The sequence below is a fragment of the Lissotriton helveticus genome, chromosome 7 (genome assembly GCF_964261635.1).
Source record: "Lissotriton helveticus chromosome 7, aLisHel1.1, whole genome shotgun sequence".
Lineage (NCBI taxonomy): Eukaryota > Metazoa > Chordata > Amphibia > Caudata > Salamandridae > Lissotriton > Lissotriton helveticus.
The window spans coordinates 930,680,042-930,695,061 of NC_136068.1; the positions used below are offsets into that span (position 1 = coordinate 930,680,042).

At 40.0% G+C, this 15,020-nt stretch overlaps 1 protein-coding gene across 6 annotated transcripts in view; it reads left to right on the top strand.

Moving 5' to 3' along the window:
* The window catches only part of LOC144769402 (protocadherin gamma-C3-like), a 917,178-nt gene that overhangs the window by 290,448 nt on the left and 611,710 nt on the right, over nucleotides 1-15,020 (top strand). The window contains exon 1 of one of the 6 annotated variants that reach the window (XM_078653492.1): nucleotides 1,344-3,753. The exons of the other annotated variants lie outside the window; for them this stretch is intronic. Coding sequence (XP_078509618.1) covers nucleotides 2,965-3,753 — 789 coding nt within the window. The 5' untranslated portion in view covers nucleotides 1,344-2,964. Of the gene's footprint in view, nucleotides 1-1,343; nucleotides 3,754-15,020 lie in introns of those variants that run through there. 6 annotated transcript variants of the gene reach the window in all.

A 15,020-nucleotide genomic window follows, 5' to 3' on the forward strand; every position in this document is an offset into this window, starting at 1 on the left:
CCCCCCGGGCTGTGGGCTTGAACGGCACGAATTTCCGTGAGCAGGGGGCTCAAGGCTCAGATCGAGGGTCGTGGGCGTGTGCCACGCTGATATTCTTTTTTTTAATCTATATTAGACCTTTGGTCTTTGGTAAACGACGCTGGACGGCAAGCGCCGCTGTGAGCTCCCCGCTCCTCACACTCCCTGCTCCTCTTCCACGTGTGCCTCAGCTGCTCGCAAAACACGGACTGGACATGCAACTCAACAAAGTTCAAGGACTAACTAATGCTAACTGGATGCATAGAGCATAACCAGTCTGGCCTAAGTGGTTTCTAGTATCCACAACAGCGGACCAGCTTTCCTCGGGCCCTTGGAGACAAGCTACTTCAGGACACTCGGGAAACACCTTAAATTACCAAATTCAGATATCCTATTCAGAACATCACCAATGACCAAACGACAGAACTTCTTTTTATGGAATAAGTTTTGTAATCCAGGGTACAGCGCATAAGTACGTTGTTAAGTTATGTATCTTTCTTTTACATTGTATTGTTTTCCAAGTTTGTATTTTTTAAAGTACACGACTGGCTGACTGTTGTGTTGGATCGGCTGTGACTAATAACATGCGGCAGAATGTTTTTTTCTGTACTCTGACACAATGTTTTGTTACAAACACGTTTCGAGCTAATCGAAGATAATTTGCAGTCTGTCGGAAAAACACACGAATGTTCTAGTTTATCCAGATGCTTCGAGTACCTTTGGCACACCTAACCCTGTTCCGTGACGTTGAGGAATACACAATAAAATGCTTGCCCAAGAACAGTCTCTAAACTGTATCAGCTGTGCAAGGGTTGTGCACAATGAACACATGAAAGTAACACACGATCGTGTGTTTGATGTGATCATAATAGCGTTCGGGAATTTGGATGCACGCAGATGCAATGCATCTCTGTGCAAACCTTTTTTAAATGTAGCTGTTAGGTGTATAAAAAGTATTCGAAATATTAATGTGTTCAATACAACATGGTTCTGTTGGTGTACGTTTTGACAGAGACACGTTTTAAAGGCATTGGTTTCGTAATGTGACTTTGTAGGGTGTATGTAGTTTTCATATTTAGCCACATGGCGACGCTATTATACAATACATTGTGAGAGCTGAGCTAGTTCCGCCTATAATGTTGTCACTGCACAGTCACAGCGAGAGCAGCAGCCGACGTTCTGCAGCGAGGATTTCCCTCAGTTACATCTTCAGGAAGACGCACACTGCATCGTATGCTGCTTGGTGTGCCTGAAGCCGTATATTTTCGTGCGCTAATATTCTCGGATTACTCGTCCAAGGCTGGATTTTTCTGAATCACACAGAAGAGAACAGCGCTGCTCAGAATGGGAGCCCGCCACGGAGAAGCAGAGCTGAGAGGCAGGCGGCAGGTAGTGTTTCTGTTGTTTTTCTGGTTCTGTGAGGCAGTCACCGGACAGATACAGTACTCAATTGCCGAAGAAATGAAGAGAGGCTCCGTTGTTGGGAACATCGGGAAGGATTTGGGGTTAAATAGGAGGGACTTTTCTGAAAGGAAGCTCCGTGTTGTTTCTGCTTCCGGGAATCAGTATTTTACGTTAAACGCAGAAACCGGGAATCTTCTTGTGAAAGACAGAATCGACCGGGAGGAGCTGTGCGGGGAGGCGCTCAGTTGTTCCATCAAGTTTCAGACCATTGCGGAGAATCCTTTGAACATATTTCACGTGGAAGTGCAAATCCAGGATATTAATGATAATACTCCGAGTTTTTTGAAGAATTCCCTCGATTTGGAACTTGTTGAGTTCACGTTACCGGGAGCGCGCATTGCTCTCGGAAATGCCCGAGATCCTGATATCGGCATTAATTCCCTGCAGGGCTATAAACTGAGCGATAACCAGCATTTTGTGTTAGAAGAAAAGGTAAACAGTGATGGTTCCAAACATGCAGAATTAGTTCTGGAGAATGGCTTAGATCGTGAAACACAAACTATTCATCACTTGGTTCTGACTGCTTCTGATGGAGGAGAACCAATCAGATCCAGCACCGTGGACATTAATATTAATGTTCTTGATGCCAATGACAATTTCCCAGTGTTCAGTCAGCAGAACTACAGAGCCAGCGTCAGTGAAGGGGCAGCAATTAACACAGTGGTGCTCCAGGTGAAAGCCACGGACCAGGATGAAGGTTCAAATTCCAAAATTACTTACTCTTTCAGCAGCATCTCAGACAATGCACTGAATACCTTCAGCCTGGACGCAGACACTGGAGAGATAAAAGTTAAGAGGCTTCTTGACTTTGAGAAGACTATGTCATACAAACTGACAGTGGAAGCAAAGGATGGAGGGGGGCTCGTTGCTCACTGTCGCGTGCTGATAGAGATTATTGATCAAAACGATAATGATCCTGTAATAACGTTTACTTCGATCACCAATCCAGTCTCTGAAAACTCACCACCGGATACGGTTGTGGCACTGATCTATGTTGATGACCCAGATTCTGGAGGTAATGGCGAGGTTAGGTGTCATATTGCACAGCATATGCCATTTAAATTAATATAATCATCTCAAAAATATTACAATCTTGTGACTGCAACTGCCTTGGACAGGGAAGCTGTCCCAGAATACAACATCACAGTCACAGCCACAGACCATGGATCCCCTCCTCTATCTACAAGCAGAACTATCCATTTACAATTATCCGATATAAATGACAATCCTCCAGTTTTTATCCAGCCTTCCTACCAAGTTTATGTCCCAGAGAACAATGCACCTGGTGCTTCTATTTATCGGGTAAATGCATCCGATCTGGATTCTGGTCAAAATGGCCATGTCACATATTCATTGAGTAATCTCAAGGAGGACACACCCCTTTCATCTTATATTTCCATTAACTCCCAGACTGGAGTAATCTATGCCCAGCGCTCATATGACTTCGAGCAAGTAAGAGAATTTCAGTTCCAGGTGAAGGCCATGGACTATGGGTCACCTCCTCTCAGTAGTAATGTTACTGTGAAAGTGTATATTATTGATCAGAATGACAACCCTCCTGAAATCCTCTATCCTACTCTGGAATCAGATGGCTCGATATTATTCGAGATGGTCCCCCCTTCTTCCAGTCAAGATTATCTTGTAACAAAGGTGGTGGCTGTAGATGCTGATTCTGGACACAACGCGTGGCTCTCGTACCACCTTCTTAATGTCCCAGAAGCACCACTTTTTAAAATCGGGGCACATAACGGAGAGATACGGACAACAAGATCCCAGTTTGAAAAAGATATCACTAAGCAGAAAATAGTTATCTGTGTGAAAGACAATGGGCAGCCATCTCTGTCAGCCAAAGTTACTCTAAATATCGTATTTGCAGAAAACATGGAAGAAGCACTTCCGGAATTAAGTAACCAAGCAAATAACCCAGACAACGAATCAAACTTAAAGGTCTACTTAGTTGTAGCTTTAGCCTTAATCTCACTTTTGTTCACTTTAACCCTAATGGTTGCAGTGGTTATGAGGTGTAGAAAAACCAAGGAGCCCAGAATACTCGAGTCTCTGTGTCCTCCACTCTACTCCCACATAGACCCGAGATTTTCATCCAACTACCAAAATGGGACTCTGCCGCTGCCCTACTCCTATGAGGTCGCTGTAGCCCTGGAGTGCGGCCAAAATGAGTTCATTTTCCCCAAACCATGTCTTCTTTCTGCAACCAATTCTGAGATTGTACAAGAGTCTCTTGGCGGCAAAACAGACGAGAGCCTGGAACAGGTGAGGCAAGGCTAGGTGATTCTATGGAAATATTTGGATTTCTTTGTTTGTGTGTGTGTGTGTCTTCCTGCTTGCTTGCTTCCATTATTGAAGTGGTTGGGTGAGCAAACATCGCCCTTTGCTTTTACTTTTAAATAGAACACCTTTTTATGCCTGACAATGAATCGGACCACGCTGTGTTTGTGGGTCATAATCTATAAATATTATCATTTGAACATGTTTAATGGTTATTTAGTTTCTAACCACTGTTTTTTAAAAGTCTACTTCCAATAAGTTAGTCGTTAACTAATGTTTTCTATTTCATAATGTAAAGAACTGTTAGCCTGACGTTGTTGCCGGTGTTCTCAAAGTTGTGGTTTAATGTCTGGTGTGTTAATCCTTAGCTAAATCCAAATTGAAAAATGCATTTTAGGTGTGAATTGATAAAACAAAACCTTAAAAAAACATTATTTTGAAACTATGAGCTTATCCGGAATATTAGCTGCCTGGTTCATTTTGCTCTCTGTGCCCATTTCCCTTCCCCAAGTCCCGACGTGCATCCCACTTATTTCAAGACTATGTTTAATGTCTCCATTTTTGGAGACCTACCTATGCTTATAGATATATGGAAAAAATGAAAAATGAACGAATATCATTTCTTGCCCTTGCCTCCCAGGGCTTTTACTGATATCATTAAGGTAGACATGACTTAGAGTCCGATTAACTCTAATTTGAGAGTAGATCTTCTGTATGCTCAAGCAGCAGTGAGCGGCAATGACTGCTTGTGCGTACGTCACTGATGATTAGATAGCATTGGCACCATTGGTCCATACTGCAGCACCCATAGATGGGCAATTTGTGTGAGAACGAGCTCTCAGAAAATCAAGACGGAGCTTCTGGACTTCACCGTCCACTGTTCATGACAAAAGGTACATCAATTTCTGCAAAATGTCAACATTCCTAAACAGTCCTGTGACTAAAGCACTTGACCCTCTACCCTATCTGTGCTTTTAACTCTTGTTTATTTTGTACATTTATTTATATCTATAATTTACCAGTGCATGCCTCCGTTTTATCAGGATTGTAAGAGTTGCCTGAAGAACTCGGCATAAATTCATTCTACTCTCGATTATTGAATCGACTTTAATATATAATTATACTGTAAAGTAAACCTTGAAGTTACCTGGAAATTGTGTGTTCCTGACTTTATAGTGACCTGTGACTGCAAAGGCCACTCTATAGTTCAGCATTTTGTATCCTGGTTGGGTGTTCCTGAACACACTTCTACTTGCTTATTTTACACGAGTTGTGAGAAAATGTTGTTATACTTCGAATAGGATGGTTTGCCTAATCAAAATATGATTGATGAGATGAGAGGTTATGCACCGAATTTTAATAACACCTTTCTTGCCATTAAGGATACTAATGTATCAGATAAATGTTTTTTTCAACATAGGCTGCCTTACGGTTAACGTTTTCTGCATGGTAGCACCAATTGAAAATGAACAGGAAGGTTAATTTTGTTATGGTATCAAAAGTGATTATGGATTAGTCAACCGCATTCCTTGTTTACTAGCCACAGACATCTGTGTTTTTATATGTCAAGGTAGTTTTTGATTTATTAGAAACCATCGGATCGGCAGATACGTAGTGACTGCTGCTTTGATGTTAAACCAGTCCCTTGCATCACCACACTCTAGAAGGTGAAGCAATTGAAGTAGCCTGTGACCACCACACGTGTTTTTGAGAAATAAACATTGTCTGACTGTTTTTATTTTCCCAAAGGAGACATAAGCAACATTTCTTGATTGTATACATTGAAATCATCCAGACTACAAGGTTGGACCTAAAAATTCCTATTAAAATGTATAAAATCATGGCTAACAAGAGACTTGGGCTCTCAAGCACCATCCCCAAGAAAATTTAATCAGGGTCCCCGAACTCCGGTTACTAAATGCTTAAATCATGCCAGAGCTACCCAAAATGGGATCCCCCATAATCCTTTATGAGATAGACCATGTAGCTTGGCCATATCTTGGTCCCTTCGCACTTGTACCATCTTGTGAATCACCCATCAGCGGCCCGTGGAGGGAGTTGCGGTGGGGCAGAAAGGCAAAATGTGATGCAGCCCGCACTACGAAATTCATTTTATTAATTAAATTGTTTACTTACCCCAATTATCCATATTCCATTTTTTAGCACCTCCCAACCTGCCCCGCCTTTCTGCCCCACCGCAACTCCCTCCACTGGCCGTGGCTGGAATCACCTCTGGGTGGTTTTAAAGGTGCACCCACAGAACGTCAGGGGATAATCATGGTGTGGACAAAACTCCCAATCCCCCTGCACACTGCTGCTCCACTACCCTCCCTTGGGAAATAAAAAAAAAACAAGAATACGCCTCCCACTGGAGAGGCAAATTACAAGGTGTCTGCCTGTCCTGTGGCCAACAAGTGGGACAGAAGATGTGATTCTGACCCTGCCCAGAAGCCTAAAGGCTGGCAGTCCCTGCTGCTGCCCTTGGTCTATCCGGTGACTGATCCTACAGCCACTTAGATATGGGGAGATTTGAAATTCAGTTTGCATGGCCTGCTGCAAAAATATTAATGTTGAGCAAATCATTCATGTGTTTACATGACAGTGAAGTCTCTAGCAGGAGATTAACAGATGAGAAATAAATATATTGTTTTTAACTTGCACTATGTGGTACTTCAGGTTTGATAATTATTTACTGCAGGATTGATTTTCATAGAAAATTTAAACTGTAAGTGTAGCCTAAGGTAAGAGTACATTGTACGTTTAAGGTATACTTTGGATCACCATTGTCTGCTAGGTGCAAACTAGTTCTAACGCGGTGCAACAGGTGTACACTTGATTCATTTCAGCTCAAAAGTGTACTTTTCAATGCTTATCCAAAACCATGCTCTTGGTAAAAGAGGATGAGTCCAGTTTCCACTCTTCATGCATAAATACTGTGTTCTGGCATTGCTCACCATTGTGGTAGAAGATTTGTACAGGAGTAGAAGGCTTTCTTGGCATCCACCACATGAGACCAACTAAACCTTATTAATCCCCGAATAATCAGTCAACTGAATCGGGTAATGGGTGTTGGTGGCAATTATACCAAAAAGAATAAATAAGGTTTGATTCTCTTGCACTATATTCAGGACTAATGTAGCTAGACTTCTAAATAGGATTGTCATCAATACTTTGTAATCTGTGTAGCTGAGTGGCAATAAGTTCCAGACATTCACAGGGGCCTTGCCAGTTTTGGAAAAAAAATACAAATGTTTACTCCTAAAGAGGAAGAATAACAACTTCCTTAACTGTATTGTTATAGTGGGTCATACATTTTGGCTAAATGAAGAATATCTAGTCCTCCTTGAAAAATACAGGAAATGTATTTGTTTCATATTATAAATGTGGGTCACACAATGCAAGGGCTCCAAGGAATAGCCAACACAGCTATAGAATTATACAACTTATTCTAGTGTTGAATTTACAGTAATGGGCGTAGAACCTATTCTTTCTAATTCATAATAATGTTTTAGTAGACTTTAGGCCTGATTTAGTGTTTGATGGACAGTTTAGGTAATTACAAATTTAACAGATATCCTGTCCGCCTTATTACAAGTGTATTATATCATAAGGTACTTGTAATAAAGTGGAGGGGATTTCCTTCGTGTTTGTGAAGGAATAACCTGACCGTCAAATGTTAAATCAGGCACTTAGTGACCTACCAGCAACCTGTAATTAAATAACATTGAAGAAAGCCAATGTTCGCTGGTAGCATTGTATTATAAATTACCTACTAAGCCGCTGGCCTTTGTTTACGGAGGCATCATTGAGTACTGACAAGCCGTGGGACTTAGTTCCTGGGGTCTCATGGCCATCAGGAGGTAGTGGCCTCCAATTTTGACAAAAGATGTAGTTCATCTCTGTTTTATGGGGCCACCTTATAATGGGCCCAAGTCTCAGCAAAAAGGACACATTCCACTTTCGCACTTGGTGCTTGGGGTAGAAAAGCAGAAGGGTCCAAAACTTACTCATTGGGGGTGGTTTGAGCTAGGGATTCAAAACTCGGTACAACACACAACAACAGGTATTTTTTCCCAGAAGTGTACAGGTGCACCCAGTCTTCCCTCAGAGCAGGCCATGTAGTCATGTGAGGCAGATATGGTCAAGGGTAGTGATGATATCTGTTGGTGCCAGTCTGTGCAGAGGCTTCACATGCATGGAAAAACCTCCCCTGCATGACGACACTTCATTCGATACATGCAAAATCGTTTTCCTTGCCTTGACCATCACAGATTTATCATCACGACTATCCCCTCAATGTGGTTGAGGTGGGCTCTTTGCTCTATGGTATTGTTAATGAGCATTGTCTTTCTGTGGCCAATTTGTACACTGCCTGGGTGTTGTGTATGCCTGAAAGTCACCATCTAATGAGCCTTGGGGTCTCTCACTCTCCTGTGTCACAGAAAAGAACACAACATTATGAAAACCCTAGTGAGAGTTCTTGTGTTGCAAGGATTTTTGCAGCCATCTCACTTAATGAAAGAAACTTTTTCTACTATACACATTATGATGGGCCTTGGGTTCGGAGTGGCACAAAGCTTACACTTGCGTGCTTAAGTGGTCCTGAAACTCCAGATTCATTGTGCTTTGGACTGCGTCATGTGTGAATTATTTTGGGATAAATCCAGCAAACAAATGCACACTATCAAAATAACTAAATATATTGCTTTCAAACGTGTGGCATCTCTCATTGGAGAGGCCTGATGTCGAGATGGGGATCAACTTGCTTCATCAGGACCCATCCTATCTGATCAGTTCATAGCACATAAAGACTAAGTCAGCCATGGATCACCAAATGGATGTGGTGTCAATAGAAATTAACTTGATTAGGATATATATTTGGAAGGGGAGAGAAAGTACCAAGAAGACATTGGCAGCAGTTGATGCAGCTAATGTATTTGAAATGTATAAAATATAAATAAACTTCAGGAGACTTAACCCCTTCGGTGCGGCCGGTATTCCCCCCCGGTGCTGAGCCCTAATGAAAACGGGCGTGGTCATGACGGAACAGTTCCGTCATGAGCACAGCTCGACCAATGCTCATGACGGAACCGTTCCGTCATGAGCATGGAAGGGGTTAAGCTTGAAAAAAGGTTTCAGGAGACTGAAGGATGGTCCATCCATAACATCTTTGGGAATCTGTCTTTCAAGTAAAATATGGCTGGCCCCTCCGCAGAGCAGTACCTAAAAAAATGGTTCCTGAACATTGTGTGCCCTAAAGGGTTATCAAATTCATTTTCAATAGGAAAGACGCACTGAGACCTTATGCTGGGGCCAAAGCAGGGTGGACTCCAAAAGCCATCAGTGTTCATGTTTTAAACATTCAATATTGAGACATTGTCTGCAGCATATTCACATCACCAGAGACTGATTAGGATTGGCTTAATGTCTGGAAAACGTCACATACTTCCCAAGGGAAGGGCCAGAGGTGTGCTGGGTAGAAAAGCTAGATCCCTAGAGAGGTTTTCAAAGATGTCCATAGTCTCGAACAGTATTAATAGCTCTCAGTCTGCTTGCAGAATGACTGTGGTGGTCGATTGTTCTGTGCATGCTGTGTTGAGGCCACCTTGGATAGCGACCATTTACAATATGCTGTTGGGCAGGTGGATACACTTTAGGAAAGACCTCACTCATAAGCATGGCTTTAAAGAAGATGGGACCATTGGCATTCAATCAAAACTTGTCTAATTCTCTGTAACGTTGCCTGAGATAGTCTTGTCATCTTGGTGGCCCCTTCTAAAAATGGGCAGAGTTGCTGAGACAGTACGTAACCCTTGTCTTGTTGCCTTTTTCTTTGGATTACTTTTCATTATGTTTTATTCGTTCTGGCTTGCAGTTTTGGTTGCTTGGTCATTTGTGGCTTGTTATGCACATGGAAGTTTAAAAACGTATGCCCCGATTTAAAATATGGCAGGTGGCCTGCTGTCCAAAAGGGTGAAGGAGGACATTACATCTGCTACATGATGGACTGCCACCCACCATATTTAGATTTCAATACCAGACCAGCCATGATCCCTGTGCCTTCAGAGAAACCACCATGAAGGTGGTTCACCTGAAGATATTTCAAGTTTCATGTGTTGCTAGCATCTTCCAATTGGCCGTTCACCAATCTTCTTTATTTTTCAAAAACAAACTTCCCCAGTGGAAGTTTTTTTTTTTTTTTTTAAAACAACAAACTAATGACATCCACGTTCTGGGGATTTTAGTCAAAGGTGTGGAGTGAGATTTTTTCTGTCTGGTACTGCCAGGTTTCTTCAGCAAGTGAAGGGCAGACAAAAGAAAAATAAACTCTCTGCTCTAAATAGATGGGGCGGTCTGATGTGCTCACGTTGATGGTTTCCATTCCATTGGACTCTCAGATTAAGCTTTCTATAAGTAGAGCCAGCTGAGGTACGGCCGGCAGAAAGACATGGGTCTACCTTATTCTAAATAGAGCAGGCAGACTAATTGTTTGAGGAACAGGGTGTCATGTTTGTGATGGAGTAACCTGTCAACCAATCCCTAATTGGGGCCACTATTGACTTCCTGTGGCACATTTCCAGGTTTGGTATTATTGTTTCATTGGTTCTGGGTTAGGTTTTTTTTTCAGGGCACATAAGTTTAGAGGATCTACTTTTAATACACGTTGTTGTTCCTGAAAGGTTGTGGGTGGGTCGTGTTTGGCATTATCATATGGTTTCCACATACCCTTTGGATTTACTTGTTAGGAAGAGTTAAAATTATGACCTGGGTTTGAATAGTTATAGAAAACATCAAAAGATATATTTATGTTTCTTAGGAGTTAGGAAGGTATTGCATTTCTTTAGTAAAGTCATTTAGCTGTTGTATAACAAGTTGCCATGAAATGGAGTGCAAGCCTGTGCTAGTACGCGTAATCCACCTATGCTGGAGGACAGTTTCTACATAGGAGAACTTTAATGTCCCTTTTGGTTCTAAAAGTTGATTTAAGACTCTGTGAACTACAGTGTATAGGGTTGTGTGAAATTTGTGTAGTTACCTTTTGCATGATAACACAACATTTCAGACAAATTACAAGAAATGGCGCCTAATTATGTGAAATGCTAATCCAGCATTTGATGCTATATTTTACAGCAAAATGAGTCATTGGTTACACGTTGAACCAGTTGAACGTGAAACACCAATTTACCCAAATAACATGATATTACACCTAAGTAATGGAAATTCTTTCCAAGCTGAGTATTGATAAATTGTACTTTAGACACACACAACTGCTATGTCAACTTAATGAGTACACCCATTCAGTGATAAGCTTGACATTGTTTCTGGAACTAGTAGAGACCAGGGATTTTTATTGTGTTCATTGTGCTTTACAAATCCCCACTTTTAGGCTGAGCCCTTTCCTATGACTTTCTGTGCAGTCAACGTATACTCTATATAGACAGTAAGTATTGCATTTGAAATGTGAACACCACATCTAATATGTAATACACTCCTTTTGCTCACTTCCATGACTCCTACAGAAGAACAAACTGCATATTTACTAGGGGAGAAATTTCTGCATGCTGTTTGGGAACACAATCAGAGCTATCCACAAAGGTAACTTACACTTGTGAGTAAGCTACATATGTAAGTTAACTATTACACTTTGAGTACCCTTACTACTTCTGGCTACTCACAAAATCCAAATATAAGGGTAACTGAAAATGTAGACTTGCATGCCTCAAACCCCTGAAACGGGGAGTGGAGACACATTCAAAAATATTAGATGCTATAACCAAAAAGAGACAGTAGTAAGTACTACACCACACATGGCCCAATCAATGATAATGCAACACCCTTGCATAGAAAATATGTGATACAGACTTCAAACAAAACCCAGTGAAAAGTGATACATTAAATTATTTAAAATAGCTAAAATTATTTAAAAATGTATCATCCACTGTAACACACCTACATATTTGTATGTGTGTGTGTGTATACATCAAATGTAATTATAAAATAGTTTAGCAATGTGTCAATTAATAACGATTCATATTTTCATATTAGTTGGGGATTTATTTTATTAACTTCTGAAAAATATTTTACATTTAATATAGCTAAATACAATATTTCATTCAGAATTATGTTAATAGTTTTGTATCGTTTAGTTTAACATTTAAAATAAACATGAACAATTGTCTTAAAATAATATTTAACAGAAAAATGTATCTTAGTACCTTTTTTTTTTAGTTTAATAAACTGTTTTACTATTCTTTATACTTTACCATATGGAGAACGCTACCCTGACTGTGGACTCTCCCTATGGAAAAGTATAGGGAAAAGTTAAAAGAAAATGTTATTTAACTGAAAAAATGATAAAACTTTTATGTTAAATATTAGTGTAAAATAAATGTGGATATTTATTTTAAATGTAGGAAAAAAAACAAAGGCTGCAGTACTATTAACTTCATTTTTTATTAAAATTGTTAATACATTTAAATATACCTAATTAAATTAGAAATATGTTTGCTGTTTTAAATTATAAACTAAATTGGCACCAAAAATAAAAACAAATATTTGTTTATTATGCATTAATTATTAAAAATAATGTGCAGAATAAATTAAAGGTAGTTCAATTATATTTTAATATAATTTAATGGTATTGTTCTGTATTTAAAAATGTATTCAAATATGTTATAATTAAATAATACATATATTTTAATGTTATGGATTTTTAACATTAAATTATATGTATTTATACATTTAAATATTTAAAATAGTTTGTTTTCATTTGAAATTATTTCTTGTGGGTTTTAATTGTATGACCCTAACTATTATTTTCTATGTTAAAGTTTTGCAGTACCACAGTTTGATCATGTTTAGTGCTGGACTTCAGTTCTGAGCTGGAGTAATTTACTATTGTTTTGGGTCAATTTCTGGCTGTATTAATTTTAGAAGTGCAGTTTGTGAATAGCAGTAAGATTACGCCTTTGTAGTTCATGCCTGTCCCTCCCTTCACCTCTCCCTAACTATCCCTAAACCCTCCTTAATCCTCCCTAATTCGCTCTCCTCTATTTTTAAGTTGTTCCCCATTTTCCAGCTACTCTTTTCTGTCTGTCCCACATTTACTACTAAAACGTGTATTTATGTGTGCGAAGACTCACTAGTCATGGTGAAGATCTCTGCATAGAAATGATCGGAGAGGTGGAGGCAGAACCCACGCACGTTTGTAAATATATAGCATTTTGTAAAATGTTTGTAGTTTGTTTGCAGTATTACAAATGCACTGAGAAATGCAGTTTGTCAATAAGCCCCACTATGTGGAAAGGATTTTGTGTTCCCACTCCTCACAGTGTTTACTAAATACATGATGTGGGGTACAGGCTAAAGATGGAGTCACTAGAGTAGAATATTTTTTTTGTACTAATATGGGTGAGGCTGTTAATGATTACCTACCTGTAATAGAGCGTCCTGTGGGACTATTGAATAGGACGTTATGACGATGGTTGTGAGGTGGGTTTTCATGTGTTATATAGAATGGGTAATTTAACAGCTGATGCAGGGTGTTGCAAAATTATAGGAGAAAATGAGTGCCTTGGACACTTAGGTTGCATTTAAAGTGTGAACTATAGGTGGCATTGAATATATGTGTGGGCATTGTGAGTTGAATACAGCCTTAGGCCGATTTTCATTCATGTCATTCCACACAGGTTGCATGCAGAGGGGGACAAATCTAAAAAGATGTTAGATTAGCAGCTTTAGAGAGTCTCGGAGGTTGTCCATTGTTGATCGGTAAAGGAATTCAGTGCACAGAGCGAGTGATAATCAACTTTTGAAACACATGTCCTGGAAAATCTGATCCATATGAGGTCCATAATTATTTGAACGAGTTGAACATAGCATGGTTAACTTGAAACAAAATGTGATTCTAGATAGCCCCCTAACCATAAAGAATCTCTTTTCCTCCCTCGGCAATAAGGGAGAAGCCGAGTACAGATTGACTGCTGAGGGAGTTTTAGCATGCATTTCCAGTCTGACATGGAACAAGTCCTTGATGTGTTTGATAAGTCCATACTCATGGGATGGTTCCTTGATTCCATGAGTGATATATTGAATGTTGTGACCCTTTTAGTGGGAAATAGACCCAAAGGACTTCAAATGTTAGAGGTCATAATCAATTATGGCTATTTATTCAAAGATGTTCAAAGATCCTAGTGAAGGTGTTGCTATAAGACATTTAGCTCTCTGTTCAGATCTAATTCACCTAACCAACCCAGCTTTGTCACAGCAATACCATATGTAGCCTGCGCATTTACTCAAAGTACAAATAAACACAAAGGATGGTCCCAGGGGAGTGTTTAAAGACCCTGACTGCTAAACCCACTGACTATAAATGACACCAACAAAAATTAGCAGTGAGTCAGGAATGGCCAATCAAATCATGTACCCAATGGACAAGAAAAGGGAAAAGCTATCAATTAGAACGAGTTCCCATCAGTCCACCATCGAGACCGCCCTTCATCATCTGGGATCTCTTGTTAATTTCAAGGTAGGGAAACCACAACAGACCTGGCAGATATTAGTAACCAAGTCAAGGGTGTCCCAAACAAATTCCCACATATGTGAACAAGGTGTGTCTAGTGAAGAACTGGATAGCAGTGCTGAAAAGGGTGTAAGTGAAAAAGAAAAGAGAAAAAGGCTCTAAAATTAGGTAGTGATAGGGGAAAACAACTTTAATATACACCCTCACACTCCTAAATTAATAAAAACAGTGCAAATAGTAGTGTAACAAAGAACTACTAGCAAAGATGTTAGGTCGACATGTTTCTGCAGTCACTGGAGCCTATAGGTCTCCTGCTGCTTCCTCAGGACCATTAGTGCTACTGCTATTTAAAAAGGTAAACCATATCACCTGATGCGTGTAAATCTACTCGTCTTCCCAACCTGGACAGAAAGAAGAAATATATGGGTACATAAAAGAAAGTACAAAACAGAAAAAGCACAGTCAATAATAGTGACACTGTGTCTTAATTATAATGTTATTTTGTGAATAGACCACAAGCCGTTTCTGAAATATCGACAGGTGCTGGACAATCATTGTTTGTCGCAAGTATATACATTTAAATTCACTCACCCATTTGCTGGGAAGGGACAGCCCCACCTCACCTGGCACCAGATCAGGTAGTGGGTGCACCGTGCTATAGTAAAACAAAAAGATAATGTTTTGGATAGGTATGTACTACCTCCCATTCCGCATTCCACCAGTCTCTCAT